Consider the following 21,866-nt stretch of genomic DNA (forward strand, 5'->3'; position numbering starts at 1 on the left):
AAATAAAAACAATTATTAATTTATTTTCCTTTTTTATTTGTATAACTCATATAATTTAAACGTAATTAAGTACCTTTTCATAATATTAATATAGATGACTTATAAATTGAGTAGAATAAAAATTGTAAGTTAACTTGTTATAATATTCTTAACATCTAGCATAATACAATATGTGCATTCAATCTAATACATCTAACAAGTAAATGTTTTATAGTAAATTGAGTCAAATATATTTGGCATCAATGATACAAAACTATTAATGACTTATAAATAAGGCATATAATACTTTTCCTTTTCACATTTTCAACACATTCAATAACAGTTGGTTATAATTTTTCTCTTTCAATACCAAGGATGCCTATGAATGTAAAAAGCATACTCTACAATCAAGAAGTGTGACCAAAGGTGAAATTTGTTTTGATTACGGGATATGCAATTTATGACTGACCCAGTGACAATTTTCACTTGATCAGACCATCACATAAGGGAGCAAAAACTGTGTCTTGTACCATCCACTCTATCCTGAGCATAGTCCTGTCAAACTTTACTCATGGCAAACACTTCACAATGATAACCAACTGCTGGTTTCAATTCATACAAGTAAATGCATCAATATTAGTATATTGTAGGGAAGCTCCAAGTGTCTCTCACTTATACATATTGACAGGGCAAACATCCAATATTAAACCATGATTCAAAGTGCGTAAATGTTGCATGTGTCAATATGAACATTAGGTCAAATATTAAACAGATAAGTAACATACTAAGACACTCATCAATAAGGATCCATTTTACCATAACAAATTGTTCCAGTGCTGCTAAAAATGATAATAGCCTTAGCTTGAACATCAAGCATGAGGATTTATTTTTTAATTGTAGTTGGTTCGTCTGCGACCAGTCCTCTGCTTGTCAAATCTCATTTCCATCTCTTCCAAAACTTTAGGAGTGTACCTGACTACCAGCTTTACAGAGCCAACAGCCTGCTTTAGTAGCTCTACAGCTTTCTCGTGGTTCTCACCTTCCACGGATACGCCATTAACTGACAGCAGCTGGTCTCCTCTTTTCAGTCCACCATGACGATCAGCAACACCACCGGGGATGATTCTGGAGATGTAAATAGGGGAGTTTTGCTCCTTACCACCCATAACGTTGAAACCTAAGCCTTCCTCGGTTTTCGGGAGTTCTACAACTCTGGGATGAGCATGGCCTTCGGCGGCTGCGAATGCTGCCACGGTCGCCTTTGCAGTGGCTGAAGCTCTAATATCAGCCGAGCCCTGGATATCTACAGTCTCGTAGACGTGCTCGTACACTTCTCGCACAGCATTCAGGAAATCACTTTGTAACACCTTCTGCAAAGCAGCGAGTTTAGTCGCTGGCACTTCACCACTCTGTTGCAGCTTCTCGAGCAGCTCAATGGCTCTCTTTATGTCCCTGGCTAAGGTCAACTGCTCCCCCGTAGTGCTCATATTGTTTTATAAATATAGCACTGTTAACAGGTCAGGGATCTCGAAGAATTTATTTTATTTAATTAATCGATACAACTACGAAAGTTGAGCAAGTGCGCACATTTAGAAACTACATTTGTAAAATAATGTACGCATACCACATTTTGCATAATATTTACAACAATTAATTTTAAAATATTGATGTTTAATTAATTTGTACTTACAAAAGTATTACTTCAGAACAATTTCGTCAACATCTATTACTGTATTGTTGGAAAGTAAATATAAAAATGGCTGATAAAGTTAAAATACAATCTAGAATTTGAACGTGCTAGGTGTGACAATGTAAGCTATTTGAGTCACGAGTTCATTTTCCATTGATTTAAGGCGATCAAATCAAAGTCTCAAACCGCTTGAGTTTATCACTGACGAGCTGACGGCTGGCTGTCATTGATGACAAATCCAAACAATTCGCTATTTGCCATATTTAGGTTGTTATTTCTTGCATTTTCTTTGCAGTATTTTTAAGTACTATTCTGCCATATAATGTTTATTGTTGTTTACTAGTGGTGCCAAAACGTAGCTCAAGTTAAATAGTGATAGTGTGAAAGATTTCTGGAAAACACCATGGATGATTTGGGTGAGTTGATTTGCTGTTATCATAACCTGTTTTACTTGCTCTGGTGTCTTAATGACGTGTTTTATTGCAAAATTCTTGGTTTCGAGTCTGCTGAATTTAAGTTACAGGGCTAACTTTTTTTAGAAAGCCCCGATTTAAGACTGTATCAACTCATTTTGGAAAAGCGACAATTTGTTTGTCTAGTTACATTTATCTTCGTACCTGGCTTCTATTAAGCCCAGTTTTCGGTATTAATATAAATATTCATTTTCCGAAATAGTTTTTATACTTCATTTAATCTTAATTCAACAAAGTTATTAGCTCTAATAGTCTAATTTTATATTAAGTTTATGAAGTATAATTTTTAAACTATATGAATTATAATAATACTCTTAATCGTGAGTCACTTCACATTCAGTTTATTTTCGTATATAGTACTGAAATAGTGAATCATCATGGTCATTCATCACATTTTTGCCAAGATCATGGTCAAGGGTCCAATGTTCAATTTAGAAATTCAATGTTAGAATGTTATGAAACTATTATTCAATTTATTCATACAATTTTATTGTAAGCAAAACTTACGAATTAGTATTTTAGCATAAGATATCTGTCTTCTATTTAATGCATGTTTTTTTCTTTCATTAATTAAGTATGTCACTTTTCAAAGTACCAAATATAATTTAGTTAAGGTTACTTTTATAACCAAACTGAGAAGTTAAGGAGATTAATTATTTAGGGAAAAATTAAATATTAGATAAAATGTTACATTCACCAAAAATGGTGTAGGTAATTCAAACAAGGATGTTTAAATTGAAATTGAAATATTTATTGCAGACTGTGGTCCATAGTGTGTTAGTATAGGTACAATTAATATAGGTATTTAAATTATGGTTAGTTATTACATAGGACACACAATTATAAAAAATTAATAAAATTACACAACATAAAATTACATTCTAGACTGGATAGGCGCTCTAACATGAAGCTCCATCTAGTGCTTCTGAAAAGGACAGGTAAAAGGTTAACTAATATCGTCAGGTGATAACCAAAACTCACTAATTACCACCACAAGTTCATAGCTATGAACCATATTAGGACTAAAATAAGGTTGATTTTTGTTTAATTATGTTTTAGTAATTTGTGAGTTTTGGTTGTCACCTGAAGATATGACCTTCAATATATTTAAATCATGACATATTCAAGTAAGTCAATATGTATAAATACTGGCTTTAGGGATAAAACTAATGGGTAAGTTTATTTCACCCAATACTAAAGTTTACCTACCTATAACTAGTTGCTTCAACTGCACCATCCAGTCCATCCAGCATCTTAATCATGTTAATAGTAATTCAATACCTACTTCTGGGTCCACTTTCCAGCATGCAAGAGGTTGTTGTAGCATTCATGTACCTCAGCCGGGGTTAAAACAGTTCCTATGATACAAATTTATTACACAGAGTTGATAAAACATGTGCCAGCTGCAGAAAGTTTCCAAAAAGTTGTAAAACTTCATACAAATCTCGGAAACTTCCTTTACTTTTTATAAAATTTCCCAGTTCATCAACTGCATACCTAATTTTGATTTTTGGTATAGGTACCTACCCTGCACCTAGTTGGCAATACAAGTTACACTTGTGACCGCAAACAGACATATGGTTGGCCAATACTTACTTACTTCCGTTGGCGCTACAACCCTTTGTGGGCCTTGGCCTCCTCCACAATCTTCCCCCAGTTGTCGTGGTGTCTGGCGACCTTGGTTGGCCAATAGAAGTAGTTTTTCTATAATTATTCTATTCTTGATAATTAATTTGTATTGAACTCTCCAAAGTAGGTATAATAACCACTTTCACAGTGGAATCAACAGATCCATAGCTTGCATAATTTTGTCAAGCATGAAAAAGCAAGAAACAGCATACAAATTTAATTTAATTTTTGGGCATTTCCTACTAGGAGGAAAAAAGCGTCCCAAGTTTTATTTATCCATTCCGTTACCATTTTTCAAACACTTTGCACGGCCGAATACGGCGGTAACGAAATGGAAAATAGGTAAAATGTATGAAAATTTTGGGGCATTGTTTCTTTCCTAGGAGCATGGAATCAGCTCATGATTCTGGGCACAAATCCACAAATCCTAAAAAAAGTCCAGTGCATCACTACAGAAAAAAATGCCCTTTTACTAAAAAAGAACTACCCCTGCATTATTCGTTTTTCGAATCCCAACAAATATTCAAATTGCGGCGCTGCACGCTGGCCGTTTTCGTAACACGCCGGACGCCCTCATCGTTTGATTAATGACGCCTATCCCAACACGCCAAACGTACCATCTCCAGGTAATCCTATACTGACATAAGACCTTTTATGATGGTAGTAGGACCGTCCCGCCTTCTAATCGGGTTAAACGCCTAACCTATAGACCGAGGGTATACAGACTGTGTAAAGGTCGTTGCGATGATTAGCCTATTTCATTTGAAGAGGCTTCATTGTGTAGTCATGTAGTGTAACGCATTTTATGACACAAACAAGGGGTTGAAATTGTTGTAGAATGGAAATATATACCTACACTAACTTGTGTGTAAAGTAGTTAACCTTATTCATTCATGTTTTTGATTCACACCTAATCGAAAGAAATCGAGTCGAATTCGAACCACGAAACCATCCTATTTCATCTAGTTTATGTCGCATTGCGTCAATAAAGCCTTTAAATTGCGTAAATTCTTGACCTAGTGCTGTCTCAAATTATGTACGTTTTAAAATTCTGCCCTTCCTGTGCCTAAATTGGACGGAATGAAATGAAATTGGGTTTGCTGTTGACATATACCTATAGAAGATCAAGATACGGTTAACAAAAGTTCCTAAAATATACGTCCTGAATTGAGGCAGAAGAATCTATGTCATTCCCAGTTTATAGCTGTCACTTAATGCCGCGCATTCTACACTGACAACGAACATCCCCAGTATCCCCACATACCTATCTTCAGCCATAACCTCAGATCAACGTAACGTGTTTGCTATAGCTACAGCAGGTTCACTCGGTTATCCCTATGTTGGCGACCAAGCAACAAACGTATATAGTTGTGGAAGTTTATTATTTGATGGCCCTAAGTAAAGAGTTCTCGCCGGCAATGTAAGCTGTCAAGAAATCTGGCGTCCTCCCCATAGAAGCTTGTATTCAGAGTTCGTCAGGTTCGCGACTGTTGCAATCGCGGGTGCAAGGGCTGCTGCTGCGGAGAGCTACAGATTCCGCCGTTCAAGTATCCCTGCAGTTTAATCTACATTTATTGTTGGTATGGTTTCATTCATGGCCAATAAAACAGAAAATAAATAGGCGAGACCTTACATAGAATAATTTAATTAGGGTATATATAGTATAGGTATGAGACCTCCGATTGAAAGTAGATTACGCTGCCCTTCTGTAAGAACCAAATGCTTTATGCCTTCAGTGACGGATAGCATTAATTCTCCCGTGTATATTTAGCCGGACAGATAATTGATTGGTGATTTGGTGCACAACGTAACGGTACAGGAATAGAATAGTTTAGGATGGTAATGACCATGAGTGAGTGCAATGGGTATTTTCTTAATAAAAAGTAATTCGTAAGTTTGCTTGCTTGTTCACTTGCGTTGTATGAGCTGTCCTTCTGTATGACCCAAATGTCTTGTGCCTTCAGTGACGGATAGCATTCTCTCGTGTATATTTAGCCGGACGGATAATTGATTGGTGCGTAACGTAACAGTACAGGAATAGTTTAGGACGGTAATGACCATGGGTGCGTGCAATGGGAATTTGAATGTAGCCATTGTGTCGTCATGGTTTTAACTGGTATTTTGTCAGGAGTTATATTTGAACCCTGTGTAGTCGGGGAGCCTAGAGGTAAGGCGTGCGACTTTGAAACCTAAGGTCACGAGACTCACGAGTTCTAGCGCCACTGGTAAAATAATTGTGATTATTTATTTTTAACAATAGATATTTAAAAAAGGGGGCCGCTATGTACTGTATTTTGTATTTAAGTACCTTTTGAATCATTATAATAGTTTTTACGTTGCTGGATTCGTCCATTTAATATGCGTCCAAAGTTAAAAGCGGCCGTTTTTGTTTCGAGTTCATAGATCGACGAATCCAGCAACATAAAAACTAGTTTGATGTATTAAAAAGGTATATAAAGGTATACCAATAAATTTATTGCAACCTATGTATGAAATATATAGTTTAATATTTACCGGTCGCTTTTGATGGAAATATCGTAAAGAAACCGGACTATTCCCAAAAATTTAACGAGTTGCATAAATTACATAAAACTTTAATAAACATAGGAAAAAAATTGCCATAAAAACGGGTTTTTACCTTAAAAGGAACCTCAATGAAAGTTCACAAGTCGACTTTGACCCACTCTGCACTCTGTTCACAATTCACAATACCTTATATCAATTGTTAGCTTTTTCCTGCGAGTTTGCTCGCGTAATTGCCCTTTGACCATCAACGAGTGTCATATCAAAGCCCCATATCTTAACGATGCGTATAGAATTCCCTTAGGCCATTTATCACACCCAATGTCCACTTAACCCCGTTAGAAAAAACGGCGTATCTTTTTAAATAACTCAATGGACTTACGATGTTTTAAACTGATCACATTAAGCCGTTAATCCCAACACACCCGTAGTTTCTAATCAAGTTAATTGTGTCGTTATGCTTCGTTAGGTATGCGGTGTCGCAACGCAATGTTACGCGTGTGACACGCCTAGCTCATCCGGCCATCACCAAAGGACGAAGGAACTGTTACACAACACAAAAGGACCTGTTGGTAGTCATTAAGGCAGTATTGCCAGCCAAGGTTCCTTTTCAAATTGAAAATTAACCTTATCAACCCACAATGTGGTACATTTTCACAGATAATTAATATAACTATTAAGCTCTTCTCGACATGGATGATCACGGATTCTGAGGTTTAGCTTACTTATAAGTACCACCTGACACGTATGTTAGTATCATAACTTTAACCCTACTATGCCCAGAATTAGTTTTTGGTCTTTACTCCTTAAGGTTCTTTCTCCTACTAATTTTAATGAGCAGGACGTCGCTGCGCGTACAAAAGTCGCTATGTGATTTTTTACGATTTTTCGGTTTTAATGCCATTTTGAACCTTATTTCTATACGCATATGCTCCAAAAACAGCGTGGCGCTTATTTCAATATTTAAGGATTTATCAAATGTAGGTATGTGACGCCCATACAATGAATGCTCTTCCTATAATCGCTAACTGGAATAAATCACATAACTACATTAGCTTATTTGAACAGCAATTACAGACGTGTGCTCGCTATGTGATGCTTGACACATAGCGATATTTTCTACAAGTTTATTTAAAAATGATTAGATGCGCTTGCTCCCGATATGTAGTTTCTCGCACATAGCTATATTTTTATACTAGTTGCAGTCGATGTTATGTTTCTAGACTGTGCGTTTTACTATACATAGCGGGATTTTCTTATAACAATCGAGTCTACCGTATATTAAACTATTATCTACCCTCAAGTTGTATTCAGGTCCCTACTAAACATGATTATTTCATGTGAAGCGCTAGTGGCCTAGCTGTAAGAGCGTGCGACTTTCAATCCGGAGGTCGCGGGTTCAAACCCACGCTCGTACCAATGAGTTTTTCGGAACTTATGTACGAAATATCATTTGATATTTACCAGTCGCTTTTCGGTGAAGGAAAACATAGTGAGGAAACCGGACTAATCCCAATAAGGCCTAGTTTCCCCTCTGGGTTGGAAGGTCAGATGGCAGTCGCTTTCGTAAAAACTAGGGATTAGTTCTGTTATCAAGCAGACCCCAGGGTCCCATGAACCGTGGCAAAATGCCTGGATAACGCGAGGAAGAAGAGTTGACCTTAATATTTTTTGCCTATATTTTCAAAAGCCCGACCTTTAATTGATTGCAGGTTTATTTCGGAAATTATTTAAAACTCAACTTTTTGAAATTCCTTAATAATCTTTTTTTTTGTTGACAAAGGCCCTCCGGCTTGGGGAGGCATTTGGATATGTGGGACACCCTTCTGCAACCATCCTCTCCTAGTAAGAGGAGAAAAGGAGATATACCCACTAAAAGCCACTCCGGCGCTCACCCTTCTGGCCGTTTTCAAGGAGGTGCGGGATGCCCGAGATTCTACTCCTTCCAGCGGCCCTGGCTTATCTTACTCCGGAGTACTCACACCGCTGGAAAGGAGAGTCATTGACGCTTGACCCACTGCCAATCGTGTAGCGCCGTGTAGTGCTGACCCCCACAGCCCGCTGGCCCTGCTAGGGGTTTAGGCGGACAGCAAATTGTGCCCATCTTCTTCACCGCCGTCTGCGCCGGTTCGGGTGCGCGTCTTCAGCTCCTACTCTCACGCTCCGTTTCCGCGGCCTCCTTCCTTGAAATGACGGTGTAGCAGAAGAAGGCAACTGCGTTCCATTTCCTTTCGCTGCCCAACATAGTCATTAATACGTTGCGCAGCGAAACGTTCCCTAATCCAAGAGCCGCCGTCATGCTGCGACACTCTACGGCCCAACGATTGCATTCTTGACTGCAATGTGCCTCTATGGTATGAGATCCATAGCGAAAGTCCTTCTTGTCCTTCTAGCTTTGCTGCGTCCGTTCGTGTTCTTGTTGACGCGTCCTCGGCAGTTCATCGGGTGCAGGGAATTCATTTAGGGCCCTGCACCTGACCCTCTCCCTGTGCGCATCGGCGAGTACCAGAGCCTCTAATTATCACCCATTTTTTGACAACTTGAATCATGAAAACAACCTAACTTCACTGTGATTACTTACTTAATAAAGCAATGCAGGAGAAAACCAATGACAGTCCATTATAAGACTGTCATCTGATATTTGACTGTTGAATAAGTATATAAGGGGAAGTTTGAAAGTAGCACCGGTAACGGAGAAGATGAGGAGTAGTATATAGGTTCGCGCCGTGGTATGGGCATGTAACGAGGAAAGATGAATGTCACATAGGCAAAACAATGTTAGGGATGAATGCTGATGGACGGAGAGCGGATGGTAGACCCAAAAAACGATAGATGGATTGTGTGAAAGAGGATATGAGAAAGAAAGGAGTGAGTGCTGAGGTGACCAAAGATAGAGTAGAATGGAAGAGAAAAACTTGTTATGCCGACCCCACATAACGTGGGATAAGGGCAGGAAGAAGAGAGTCCTTAAAGAGATGAGACTTTTTACATTTCAAGATTTTAAAGGCAACATTTTGATTACAAAACTAGAAAAAATTGTTTTTTATCGTTTTTCTCCTTGCTTCGTATATATGTATATTATTTGATTACTTATTGGGCTGGCAAATAATTATCAAACCAATTCAAATGAGTTACCTAGGTAAACATATTTAGTTCAAAGATATTGACTGAAACAAATTGATCATAAAGTAATAGTTGTAATAAAAAAGTACGTAGATTATTAATTCACGAATAAAATTCAATTATATTGACTTACATAGCATTTTTTTCTGTTTTATTGAACGCTCACATCATATTATTAAATAGCCATGTGACGATAAAGAACAAAAAATGTATAGGGTCCTTAACATTTAAATCTAACCATGTAATGGTAAGACACTTAGAGGTTATTTATGACCCAAACAAAACTCGCTATGTGACATATTTATGAAAAAGTTTTTTTTTCATATTATTAAAACTGAAATATTTTTTCATGTAATTCCTTAATGTATGTTAAAGTGTAAATACTTTTGTCTCAAAAATATTGATTCATTTATGTCCAATAATTATCGAAATAAACAGTTTTTTGTGTCTCCTGTAAAGTAGGTTAAAAACACATGGCGACTTTTGTACGCGCAGCGACGAGGAGTGAGTCTTTGCCAGCTGGTGGAAAACGACAACGCCCCGATGCGCATAGGATATGGGTTAAGTAGTTGTAAACTATGTTTTTGTAGCTTCCTTTTAATTATTTCGAACCCTAGCTAGGTTAAATAATGCCTATGGTTACCTAGCTCTATAGAGTTTCTAATAACACAATTCCTTCGATATTTACAATCCAATTAGAGATGTAGCTAACAAATATCCTGTCCACGTACATACAACGTTATATTGAAATTTAATAAAATTTAAACCTGCTGCTCTTTAGTTTATTAATACGGCAAAGCGTGAAAGGAGCTGCTTACTTCTGTGCCTAACTAAGTTGTTTAATAACTGACTCATAATTTACTAACAAGGTGATCTCACTGGCTCCAAATTTAAGCAGTATGTATGTGTATTATGAATGAATTACCACGAATTTGATAGGATATACCCACTATTATAAAGTTGTAAAATATAGGCATAAAACTAGGTACCTTCGATTTTTTTTAAATTACTGTGTCAATATTTATTCTGGCAACTAATTTGAATAGGAAAAGAGATTTTACTTTTTGCACACAGGACTGATTTAAAACCAAACATGTGGTTATGTCATGGCTCTCGAATGAAGGAAGTAGTGGACAAATTGTTCAACAAAAGCTTTTGGGATACAGGAAATTACTTCTTTAATTCCATTCCCTCATTATTGATACATACAAAACTAATTAGCACACGCACTTTTCTAAACTTAACGGTCACACTGCCGTGTGCTGACAGCACACCAGATTAATTGACTAGAACAAGTTACTTATTACGCTATTTTTCCCACGAAGCCAGATATTTATACGGGGAGGGAATCAGGCTGTTGATAACGACCATGGCATCGCTTAGTGACGTCACCGCGGCTTTGCGGCTTGTCCGCCAGTTAACGCGTGTTCCGCCGCATGATAAACGGTGTCCCATCGTGGAACATAGAACAAGTTTTGTGCGTTTTTTTAACGTGTTTGTAATTTTAAGTAAATTGATTGGCAATGATAATGAATAAAAATAACGATATACTTAGTAGTTATTCTTTCTAAAATTTAGTACGATTGGAAGTTTTTTCTTTAATGCGTCCGTCTCTGTTGTTTTGGACGTAATACTTCCTCGTAAACGCGTTTGCAAAACTTCCGGAAAAGTGTGATTTGAATAGTGATAACATATCGAACTCGAGTCGATTCAATGGCAGCGTGAAAATAAAAATACATACGTGCATCTTAATTTATTAAATTGTTTTGATATAATAGTAGTAGGAGTAGGTACCTTAATACTTCCAAAATGTGTTTTATTATACTTAATGCTAGTAGAGCTATCTACTTTTCGGCTCGGACTGGTGGAGTAAAAAAAAAATAACTCTGATATTCTCGAAACACTAAAAGCTAGCGCTTAACACGACCATGGTCTGCTTGGCAATTCAATTTGTGTTTGATTTGATGAATGATCGTGTTTGATTTAAACCATAATAATCGTGAGTAATCGTAAATATTATTTCAATAAACTCGGTATACAAACGCGATTGATGTAGTGTTTTATTGTTTTATTTCACTGCTGGCAGCGACCGGATTGATTTTGGCGCTGCTTCAAGCACATTGCTCTCTACTAGTCTAGACTAATCTGTTTAACCTTAGGTATTATTAGCTTCATTGTTACATGTAAATAAATAAAATAAATAAATATTTTGGGACTATGTTACACAGAAACACAGATCGACCTAACCCCAAACTAAGCAAAGCTTGTATGTCTATGGGTACTAGTTATAACACCGACGGTTCCATTGTGAAGCAGATCTCTTGTTGTCATTTGGCATTGGCACAGCTTTGATATTCATTTTCAAGTTCAAATTGATAGATCAAAATAACAATGAAAACTAAGTACTTAAATATTTAATTTTTTGCCAAAAGCTACCTTTAAGTTAAGTAAATCGCACTATAAGTTGTGTTTAAGTTCCGATACAAATTGCAGTCGGGTTGCAGTCCGTCTGTATCGACCCTAAGAGCCACCGGCTCCTTTGAGTTAAAAAGATATCTTGGCCTCTCATATCCCCTTCGGTTAATAATAAAGTAAAGGTTTAGGATTAATTAAAGTAGCTATTAATTTTCCTGTTTAGCAGACCCGTTTGTTAATTAAACTACAATGATCATGTGTTCCAAGCTGTGAGTAAGAATCTGACCCGAGGCGGTGTATTTTCATTTTTCTTTAATTTAAAAACTTTACGTACCTGGCAAAGGTCATTAAACACGCCATCAGCGTAAGCTAAATAAGCTCGCAGTTTGCTTTACGCGCAACTTTCCCACAGCTCTAGCATTTCCCTCCATGCCTATGTTTTCGTCATAAACGCAGTGTTTTGTATTTGCACGTAGTTGCTCTCGACGCTGGCTAAGCGCATCGCTTAACTCCATCCAGTATAAGAGACACGTAAAAGTAATAGTGTATTCTTATTAGACTAATGGGTAGTCATTTACATAATAAAACTTACAACAATTTTGGGGTCCCAGGCTGTGAGGCTAGGCAAAGCCTGTGTTGCGGGAAAGCTCCTTAGTTTAATTATAATTTAGTGAAAACAGTTAGTAAAATAAAAATACTACTTCGAAACTGTTCGGAGGTCTCATACGATTACGAGTTCACCCGTTGCTCATCCATGAAGGAAAACATTGCGCATTGCATCGTTAGGAATGCAACCCTCACACCGATTACGAGGCGCAAACTGAAAGTTTTTAGAATAGAGAAAGCTGTAGTAATTATGCCGTCACTCTTTATTTTAATGCAAGCTTTAACTCCTTCTGATCACGCGTACAAATTTTCCACTCTTAAACAAACACGGCTATTTTCATAATTTTTATGCCTCTTCCTGTTTTTATATAATGTCTAAGTGGCCCTTTCTAAAAACGATCAGTATTAACTATGTACCTACATATGCGAAGAAAGGTGCTAGCGTGGGGACTACAGCCCAAACTGTCTCACTCAGACATGAGGGGTCCTGTGGTTCCGCAATGGGATCTATATAGGTTGATGAAGGGCTGGTGACAAAACGACGAACATCATGGAGATCATACTTACTGTTATCATGAGACAAATGCTCGGCTAGTGTTCAGAACATCGGTCCCTACGCCTGCGCTTAGCTCAAATATTGACTTCCTTATTAGAGAAACAATAGGGGCCAGGTTAGGAAGACACACGCTTACTGCAATTTGTTCTAATGAACACGCCAGAGCGGCCAGTCACGGCGCGGCGTGCGCTGGTGCGTTGGTCGGTGTTAGTCAGTAATTATAGGAACAACGGTGTTAAATACCATGTTTAATGCCCTTTGTCGGTGTGGGGAAAAGACCCCACCATAGCATTCTCGCATTCCACAGGGATAATAAATAAAGTATGTGCTTAATTTCATATTAGGTACGCCCGGTTTACATGTCAAATTGCACTGATTTTTAAACACCTGACGCAAAACATATGCAACTGTGGATCTGCCGGAGGCATCGTAGCTCCCAAACGAATTTACAAATTAGGGGTTTTTTCAATCAATCAAATATGGCACATTGCATAAAAGGGTGCCTCTATACTACCACTGTAAATTCACTGCCATCTATCGACATACTTTAAAACTAAAAATGAAGATTTATAAAAATACGTTAAAATGTTTTTAAATATGGATGTGATTTTTTTATTTGCATTAATTATTTTTATATGATTTTGACCCATGTTCTTTAACGGATATGCGTTAAAATTATAAATAACAAACGAAACGGTCAACGCCCTCTATACGAGAGTAGGCCATAGCTAGTGGCGCCATCTGATCGAGAATCAAATTTTCGTGATTTTCAAGGCACGTTTTTTCCTTAGACTGTATCCATCTATTACGGAGTTATATCTATCTTTGATACTACCTAGAACAGTCAAGGGCATAAATATATATACATTCCCAAAGTTTCAAAAATATGTGTACGCGCTTACACCTTAGACAATAAAGTCGTGTTCACATATTTTTGAGCCATTTGTCTGGATCGATATTTTTGCCTTCGACTGTGCTGTAAAACTGGCCTTAATTGGCGCAGTCAGAGACTTAGATAAAATATCTATAGAAAATACTAAGCTATAATCATCTCCTTCTGGTGCCTCTTCAATCTGACGCTGTCCAGCAATCCGTCATTTTTCAACTAAACGTTCGTTCACCACCAGTGTCAAAGGTCTATCAGTATTCGGTAATTATGAACATCTTTCATAATTACCGAATACTGATGCCCCGCTTTGTCACCTTCGTTTAGGCATTCTTAGGAAATTTAACAGCTTTGTCGGATTTCAGTAGCGTCGAAGTGTTTAATTAACGAATTTCACAGAACTCTAAACTATAGATCAAAGCTTTCAGTTTTCTTTCGAGTGATTATCGTAAACTGTTAAAGGAATGTAAACCTGGCTGAGTACCTTAAGTCGTAACTAGTTGGAAAGTCATAGTAAAATACTACCTTTTGTAGTTGAGAAAGTTTTCTAAAGGCGGAAGCGTTGTCACGCGACTCCCGCGCACCGGACGTCGGTTTCAGTGTTTTGGCGGGAACTGAAAACGAAATTAGAATAAATCGACTAATCACTTTCCTAAAATCGTATCTCCCTTCGACGTGTCATTTAAAAATAAAACATGCGCTATACAGATTTAACTGCTTTTAGAAGGGCACAATCAAGTAAAATCGTATGTCAAGAAGGTTATAAGATGTTCGGTAAGAGATCGCGTGATTGATCACCCTTTCTCGCGCCTTCAAAGGGATTGGAATCTTTAAAATTTACTGAAGAGACTGATTGCTTTATTGCACGTATAACGGTAATATTTCATTTTGTAGTGGTAACACTAGATGCAAATTAACTTTGTTTTAAATGATGATGTAGCCATGAGATTAGTCGTAATTTATGTAAGAGCACGGTTTTAAAGATGACGCATCAGTGATGTTACGTGCAAAACTGTTTTTAAAAAGGTACTTACTACAATTGTAAAAAAGAAAAAAGTGAAGGTCTTTGAAGAATTTGAAGCAGTGAAACACTGCGCAAGAATTAGTCGAAGAGGGTTACTCGTTACGATAGACTAATAAATCCGTCTCTATTTCTGTAAATTTTATGTAAACCTGTGTTGTGTACAATAAAGTGATCTACTACTGCTAAATCCGACTAACGACACCTTCGAAGTAACATACTTTTACGGTATATCTTTCATCTATAAAAGTATTTTTCAATTTTTTTCAGTGCGCTTGGCGTGTGATAATTTTTCGCGACCTCTTTTTCTCAACGACTTACGACTTACAATTGAAAAATACTGATCTTTAAGGACCTCTGTTCGATTAATGAGGTATATTTCAAATTTAGTCATTATTTTCACTATTACAAAAAAGTAAGGACGGCACCTACTAAGTCCTTTATCGGGTTTTACATAGATATTTAGTCGTTGAGATCTTCATTAGGGTATTGTCACCCAATGCTTGTCTACTGCGACTAAGTACTGTAGCCTCAACTCCTTCCTTGAAGAACAATCGACTTTGACGAGTGCACTTGATCCGCGTATAAATAATCTCCAGAGCTGGAGCGCGGGCGCCGACAACAACGCGCAGTCGCGACTGGGACGCGACCACGACTAGCCGCACGCGACCTCGCCCTCGTGACATTGCCTTATCACTTATCACTACTTATCGACAGATGCATGACGATATCACTGACCAGTAGCTTAGTCTTTTGAAGCCGCTTTAGTATAGTGGTATACTTATGATAGAGTTTAAAGTATTTACGTACTGTTATACGTATGATTGACAGGTAACTGTTTATTGATGTAAGTGTTTTCTGCATTTTCGCGGCGTGTGGGTGACGCAGGCGCAGTGTAGGCTGTGATTATGGTGCGCAGTGACTAGTGTTGATACTGTGGGTGTTTTATTTCTAAAAAACAACTCTATTGGCCGAAGATGGATCGGACAATGTATGGCAAGGTGCTGCCAGGCACTTATTTTCCATTCCGCTGCGCTATGAAGGAGAACGGTATATCGCCCGGCTGTGAGTATTTATTTTATTTATTATTCTTAAACAAACCTTTTGTCATGTGTCAATAAAGTCCTTCTGAAATAGAAATACTGTAGATAATTGTCTATATCGATAGGGGATAAAGTGGTAACTTTTGAATGTGAATGTGACATTTAATCTCCGTGTGAAAGATCGTGTTTATTATTTAAACGTGTAAACTAGACGATAGATCATCTCGTCTGTTTACATGTGTGAATATGTGCGTATTTTGATTGAACACCGTCGATTGAGTGTTGTATCTGCATTAGATTTATTTTCGTAAGCAGTGGAGTGCATGGTTTATTTATTTACAATGATCAAGTGTTGTAACGTCGGAAAGAAGCGCGCCTCTTTTGTAATTCTGGTGATGGTTGCCAGATTATTTTTGGAGTGTTTAGTTGCGTGCGTTACGTTTAATGTGTCAACACGTTTTAGTTTAGATTTGCGCTCATTTTTGAACGGTTGTTACTTAATGACTGACGTTCTTTCTTATTCTGATTGATATATCGTGTACATTTATTGATTCGTTTTTAATTAACGTGTCATCCAACAAGACAAGAACAGAAACAGAGATCGAACACATTGGCAATATAACTGACCCAACAGATTTAGAACCTACCTTTAGCCTTTACCTACCTTTATATTTTGTCGTACCAAGGAAAGAGCATACACTTAAGTCCGGTTGTTACGTAGCAATACTTGGACCACGTGCTTGTTTTTGTACACAGTTATTATAAAGTTGTGCAGATGATATTTCACTTTAAGTCTCGGTAGTCAAACATTATTATTACCATAGAGAATTCCATTGATAACTTTTCTAACAGATATAAGAATTTTGGATCACAAGAGATCTCTCTATATTTTTTTAAATTAAATTAAATATTCGTTTATTTCAGGCCTGGGGCCCATAAAAATGTTGTTTTTTTATGTTTTGTTGGTGTTTTTATATTTTTTTGAATGGGATTCCTTTTTTCACCTGCTATACAAAGTTATCAGGCCAGCAACACACATCTTGGGTCCATTCCTCTAGCTGGTTGCCCCGTTAAGAAACGTATTTTTCGAACAATCAGTCTGCAACCGCGAATCTATATTCAAATTTCGAAGATGGCCTGTCTCCATTTCTCTTGAGATTTCGATTTTCATGTGGCATGATTTTTCTTTGAGACCTGTTGAAATAGGTTCTCAATTCTCAAAATCTTTAGTATCCACCCGGGTCAGATGAAGTCACTGCAATTGTTGAGCAGCAAGTTAATTAGGTTTCATTAGCATTAGTTATATGTTTTGCGGTGTGCTCAGTCTCTTTTATGACGCCCGAGTCTATTCGTGGAAAAACGTGGGTGGGGCAAATAATAATCTGACTTTAACTGGCCCATTACCTGCTTAATGGAGTATTTAAAAAACTATATTAATGTAAACTGGGTTATTTTTAACCCGTCCCGTCTGTTAGATGCGATCTCCCATCTATCGTATGCAGATAAAAAATAATCTAACCCAACGTTCTTCAAGGAATGATCGCAATTAGTCATTGCCTCAGTGGTACTTTCTTGTTGGTCCCATTGTCAATTGTCACCAAAATGGGATCTGATCTTTGTATTCAGAAAAAATCTAATATTAAAAGAAAACTTATGGGTAGTGATGTGATTGGAGTATTTTATATAGTATTAGATAACTTTGTTGTTCATTCGTTTTTGCTCTGTATATCACAATTTGTTGAAGTGGAAATGCTGACGAAAACCATAAAAATATCAACGGAATTCCGTAATGATACATTTGGCCTTTTGGCTAGTTGTAAATATTATGCACTGCGGCTATACCTGGATGATTCTATGGGCATTGATGCTGGGGCTTTGCAAACTATTTTTGAAGTAGGTTTAGGTAAAAGCTTATTATTTATACTGTTCGTGTCTACAAGATTTGCTGGCTCTAGTCGCTTTACGAATGCCCGACGAACATAAACGTTGAATATATAGTGAGATTGATTCAGTACGCCCATCCCGTTGTCATAACATATGTTGTTCGCGATTGCATTGATTGTTGAGTGTGCCCACTTGAGGCTTAGGAGGTACTTATGGATTGAGGATATGATTTTACGATATGGATTTAGGATATTTGGATGTTAATATAAATACATTTTAGGGATAAATCATATACAATCGTGATGTTCAAATTGTAGGTTTCGTAAATCTATGTCTTATCCTATTTTGGTATCTTACCTATACATAGATTTTAGGTTAACCCGATTAGAATTTGTGAAAACTGCATATTCTCATGTGACCGTATTTGATCCATGACAACACGAAATCAATGTCAAATCAGTGCTCACAAGGACATAGACTATCTAATGCGTTGACACAAATGTAAAAGCAATTAACTCTCTCTAATTTATTTATATCCCAGATGATGATATCTACTTACTAAGCTGTCTCGGAAATGTGGATATAATCATTATGAGAGTGTGATTAACGAGCAAACTCGTGGGCACAACCTATAGTTTCCTCTTAAACCTATATTTACATGAGATTGTATATCTGTCAGGCAACCTATGAATGCAGTCGTCGTGGGCAGTGAAGCCGTGCCCTTTCGGGATCTAGGGCTTGCTCAGGTTGCTAATGCTACACCCACGACCCTTTCACGCAGCCTGCCTTCATGCTAATGGGCTTATTACAATACTTCGGTTTTAGTTTACCTGCCAGTGGTCTACATACTCCTACCGACTTTGAATGCGGTCAGGTCAGAAGAATGATTGACGACTTTAATGTGACATGTAGCAGGATTTTTGAACTGCTATTTTGATTTGATAATGTTATTCAATCAGAAGTAAAATCTGATCCTTTTGCAATCTCAGTCGTTTAGATGATTTGTCTGTCTAAAGTGAGCCGTCCATTGTCTCTTGGAATATAATATCTGGTTCGGATCGGCGGAAGTTCTTTGCGGTTACGTTACGCTTCAAAAATTGTAAACCAGAATGGATATAGTTACCTTAGTTAATTTTTTTATTGTAAGACTAAAGTATAATTTGTAGTGCGACATAAACATTTAGGTTTTGCGCGTCATAGTCATATCAATATTATCAAACATCCTTTTATCAACATAAACCGCATTGATAATGTCCAATCAGATAATCATATTATTTAGCTTTAAGTAATCATCAGAATGCATATTATTTAAATCGTTTCGTTTGATGTTTCGTGTATTAAATCCTCATAGATTTCTAAAGTCCTTGCACATTCAAAACCCGACAAGTGCGAGTTGGACTCGCCCACCGAGGGTTCCGTACAAATATATTTATTTTTTCTTTATTACAAATTTATAGTTTTTAGATTTTTCCCTGTATAGGTACATCCAAATTTCATATTTCTAGGTCAACGGGAAGTACCCTATACAGTTTGATTGCGGCATGAACGGCGGTATCTTTTTTTTTACGTTAACTTAGAGGTTTGGTTTTTTCACAGCTTCAAGGTACTGTGGATCTGAGTAGGTATATGGTTAAATTTTTAACTCGATACCTCCACGCGTTCCCGAGATAAATTGTCTTGACCGACAGACGAACCGGACAACAAAGTGATCCTATAAGAGTTCCGGTTTTTCCTTTTGAGGTACGGAATCCTAACGAATGTTGTCTTCTTGTTCCCGAAAATAAAGTGAAATGGAGCCTAATTTCTGTTTGTAACTTATATATATTGTGCACAATTCAAGCAAGGCTGCTAATACCGTGAAATTAAATGGCAAACGATACGTTAATTACACTTGAACTTATATTTTTATAGGATCGTATGAAACCTGTTCTGCCATTGAGCAGGCAGCAGGACTGGCCGGTTCGGAGCGACCTTTGCGAGGTCGTTTGATATACCTATAATATCACGCTCTGGAGGGCTCTACCACCCGGTTTTGTGACCTTGCTTTTTTTGGTAATTTGACACATAGATTGGATATATTGCAAAGATTGCCATTTAATCACGTATACATTAGAATACTTTAATATTTGTAAAATAAAAATGCACATCCTCTGTTCCTGTGGACCACTGTTGTCAAAAAGGAGTAGGTACTAGGTACGTACTTAGGGTGGCACATACACATTACAGACTAGTTTTTTTTAAGTATTCGTGTTTCGACTAGTATCAAACCTCTTATCATATAGTCAAGAAACATATAATCGAAAATCACATCTGTATGTCCGGGGCTAGCACTAACACGTTTCAAAGATCCTGGTTTTTTTTCGAGGCCTTAAAGGGCTGCCGCAATAGATTACAGTTGGTCGAAGCGGCACTCAAAAAGGCCCATAATACAATCACACAATATTTTTAATTATAAATTAGTTAATATTTGTAGGCACAATTTACTATTTAAATCAGAACAATAGTCGACGGTGCAAAAGCTAGGTGCCAACGACTGGTATTTTGGCTTACATTACAACATTGCATTGAAGTTTACCCGTTTTTCCTCTCTAGAACCTAAAAAGTTTACCTTGAGGTGCCTTGATCCCTGCAATATCGTAAGCAAGTTCAGAATTTCAACAGTACCTATCCATAAACTCACAGTGGAATAGGAGAACCTTTACAAACACCAGATGTTATCTAATTGGTCCCTTCTTTACAATCGTGTAACCAAACCTCCCTTCTCCTTGCATCGGTTTCCTCATCACTGAGGGTCGCGGTCACTTCTAGGGAGCAGCCTCTCTTGGACAATTTGCCGCCACCTCTTTCTGTCTGTCGCCGAATGTAGAGCACCGTGGAGCGTTACATCAAGGGCTGAGCGAATTTATATTTAACCAAACCAAACCACACAAGTAAATAAAGAATGAAAAGATTGAATAGCACTTACGTTACCTAGTTAAGGGGATCCCATGCCCCAATGACCTTCGATTTGAATCCCTTCATTTTCTAATGTTTTTTGTAGCTTATCATATTAACAGCAACGGATTTTAGCAATATAGTATCCCATATTTACTTCAAAGTTCATTGTTAACCATTTGGTCAAAGTAAAAAATTACATATTGTTTAGATAATTCATAAATCATCTACAGATGATGGACTGCAGTACTCAACAACTACGTAACTATGTTTGTTTGATTTTTCCATTTGTAACTCAAATATGGCTTGTAAATCCTAGTTCCGTCACAGACTGATATGTATGGCAACATTATTATGCAACACTTATCTTAACCAAGCCATATGTCATATACCTTTGGGATCATAACGGCGCATATAACATAAAAACCAAAAGGTACATAGGATGTTCTAATCAAGGTTAGCATTAAACGTAGACATGACATACCATGTGGTTACATACAAGGGGCGACGCAAATCCTCATTATAATTCTAATATTTATGTAAATGTAAAATGTAACCCATTATAAATAGTTAGCTTTTATGTAATTCGAATCTGCTCATCGTTTTGTAATCAAAATGGCGGTTATCATATATTTATCTGATAACGGATATCGTTAATTCAATGTTTTGAATTTGAAATATTTTTATGGCTTGTTTATGGAGTGTTTATACATATGAATGTCCTTAAATGAACTTGAAAAATATCTAACATATTAAAGATACGTGCGATAGATCCAGTTAATATGTTAGTCGTTTCCGAGGCTCATATAATAGATTTTGTGAAATGATTTAGTGCCTACACATAATTCTTTTTGTATTTTCACAGGTGTAGGTTTTTGTATTTTCAAGTAAAGAGATGATATATCTCGTGTAGTATACCTAGTATGTGTGTTTTGATGTGACGCAAGTGTCTGATGATAAATAGAAATCACGAAAATATCTAAGTTTTAGAACACTATTAAGATCGCCATAAACTTCGTTTTTAATAGTTGTAAATAAATCCCTAATGTTTTAGCACCACCCACCACATATTAGAATCGACTTTAAATCCCATAACCATACATC

The 21,866-nt window shown here is 37.1% G+C and overlaps 2 protein-coding genes across 3 annotated transcripts in view; one reads left to right on the plus strand and one right to left on the minus strand.

Moving 5' to 3' along the window:
* Window positions 1–12: 12 nt before the first annotated feature.
* LOC134742219 (protein lin-7 homolog C) lies at window positions 13–1,599 on the minus strand. Its single transcript, XM_063675236.1, has one exon. The coding sequence runs from the start codon at window positions 1,464–1,466 to the stop codon at window positions 870–872; it is 597 nt and encodes a 198-aa protein (XP_063531306.1). The 5' UTR covers window positions 1,467–1,599; the 3' UTR covers window positions 13–869.
* A 320-nt stretch (window positions 1,600–1,919) lies between these two features.
* LOC134742213 (paxillin) overlaps window positions 1,920–21,866 on the plus strand; it is a 104,608-nt gene continuing 84,661 nt past the window's right edge. Inside the window, exon 1 of one of the 2 annotated variants that reach the window (XM_063675228.1) lies at window positions 1,920–2,085. In XM_063675228.1, the coding sequence (XP_063531298.1) occupies window positions 2,073–2,085 (13 nt within the window). In that variant the 5' untranslated portion in view covers window positions 1,920–2,072. Of the gene's footprint in view, window positions 2,086–15,606; window positions 15,967–21,866 lie in introns of those variants that run through there. The other variant, XM_063675227.1, reaches the window with a different exon arrangement.

This window comes from Cydia strobilella, chromosome 6 (assembly GCF_947568885.1).
Source record: "Cydia strobilella chromosome 6, ilCydStro3.1, whole genome shotgun sequence".
NCBI lineage: Eukaryota > Metazoa > Arthropoda > Insecta > Lepidoptera > Tortricidae > Cydia > Cydia strobilella.

What these genes read in the sequence shown, in the direction of transcription:
- LOC134742219 (XM_063675236.1), bottom strand. Translation starts at nt 1,466, where the DNA reads ATGAGCACTACGGGGGAGCAGTTGACCTTAGCCAGGGACATAAAGAGA.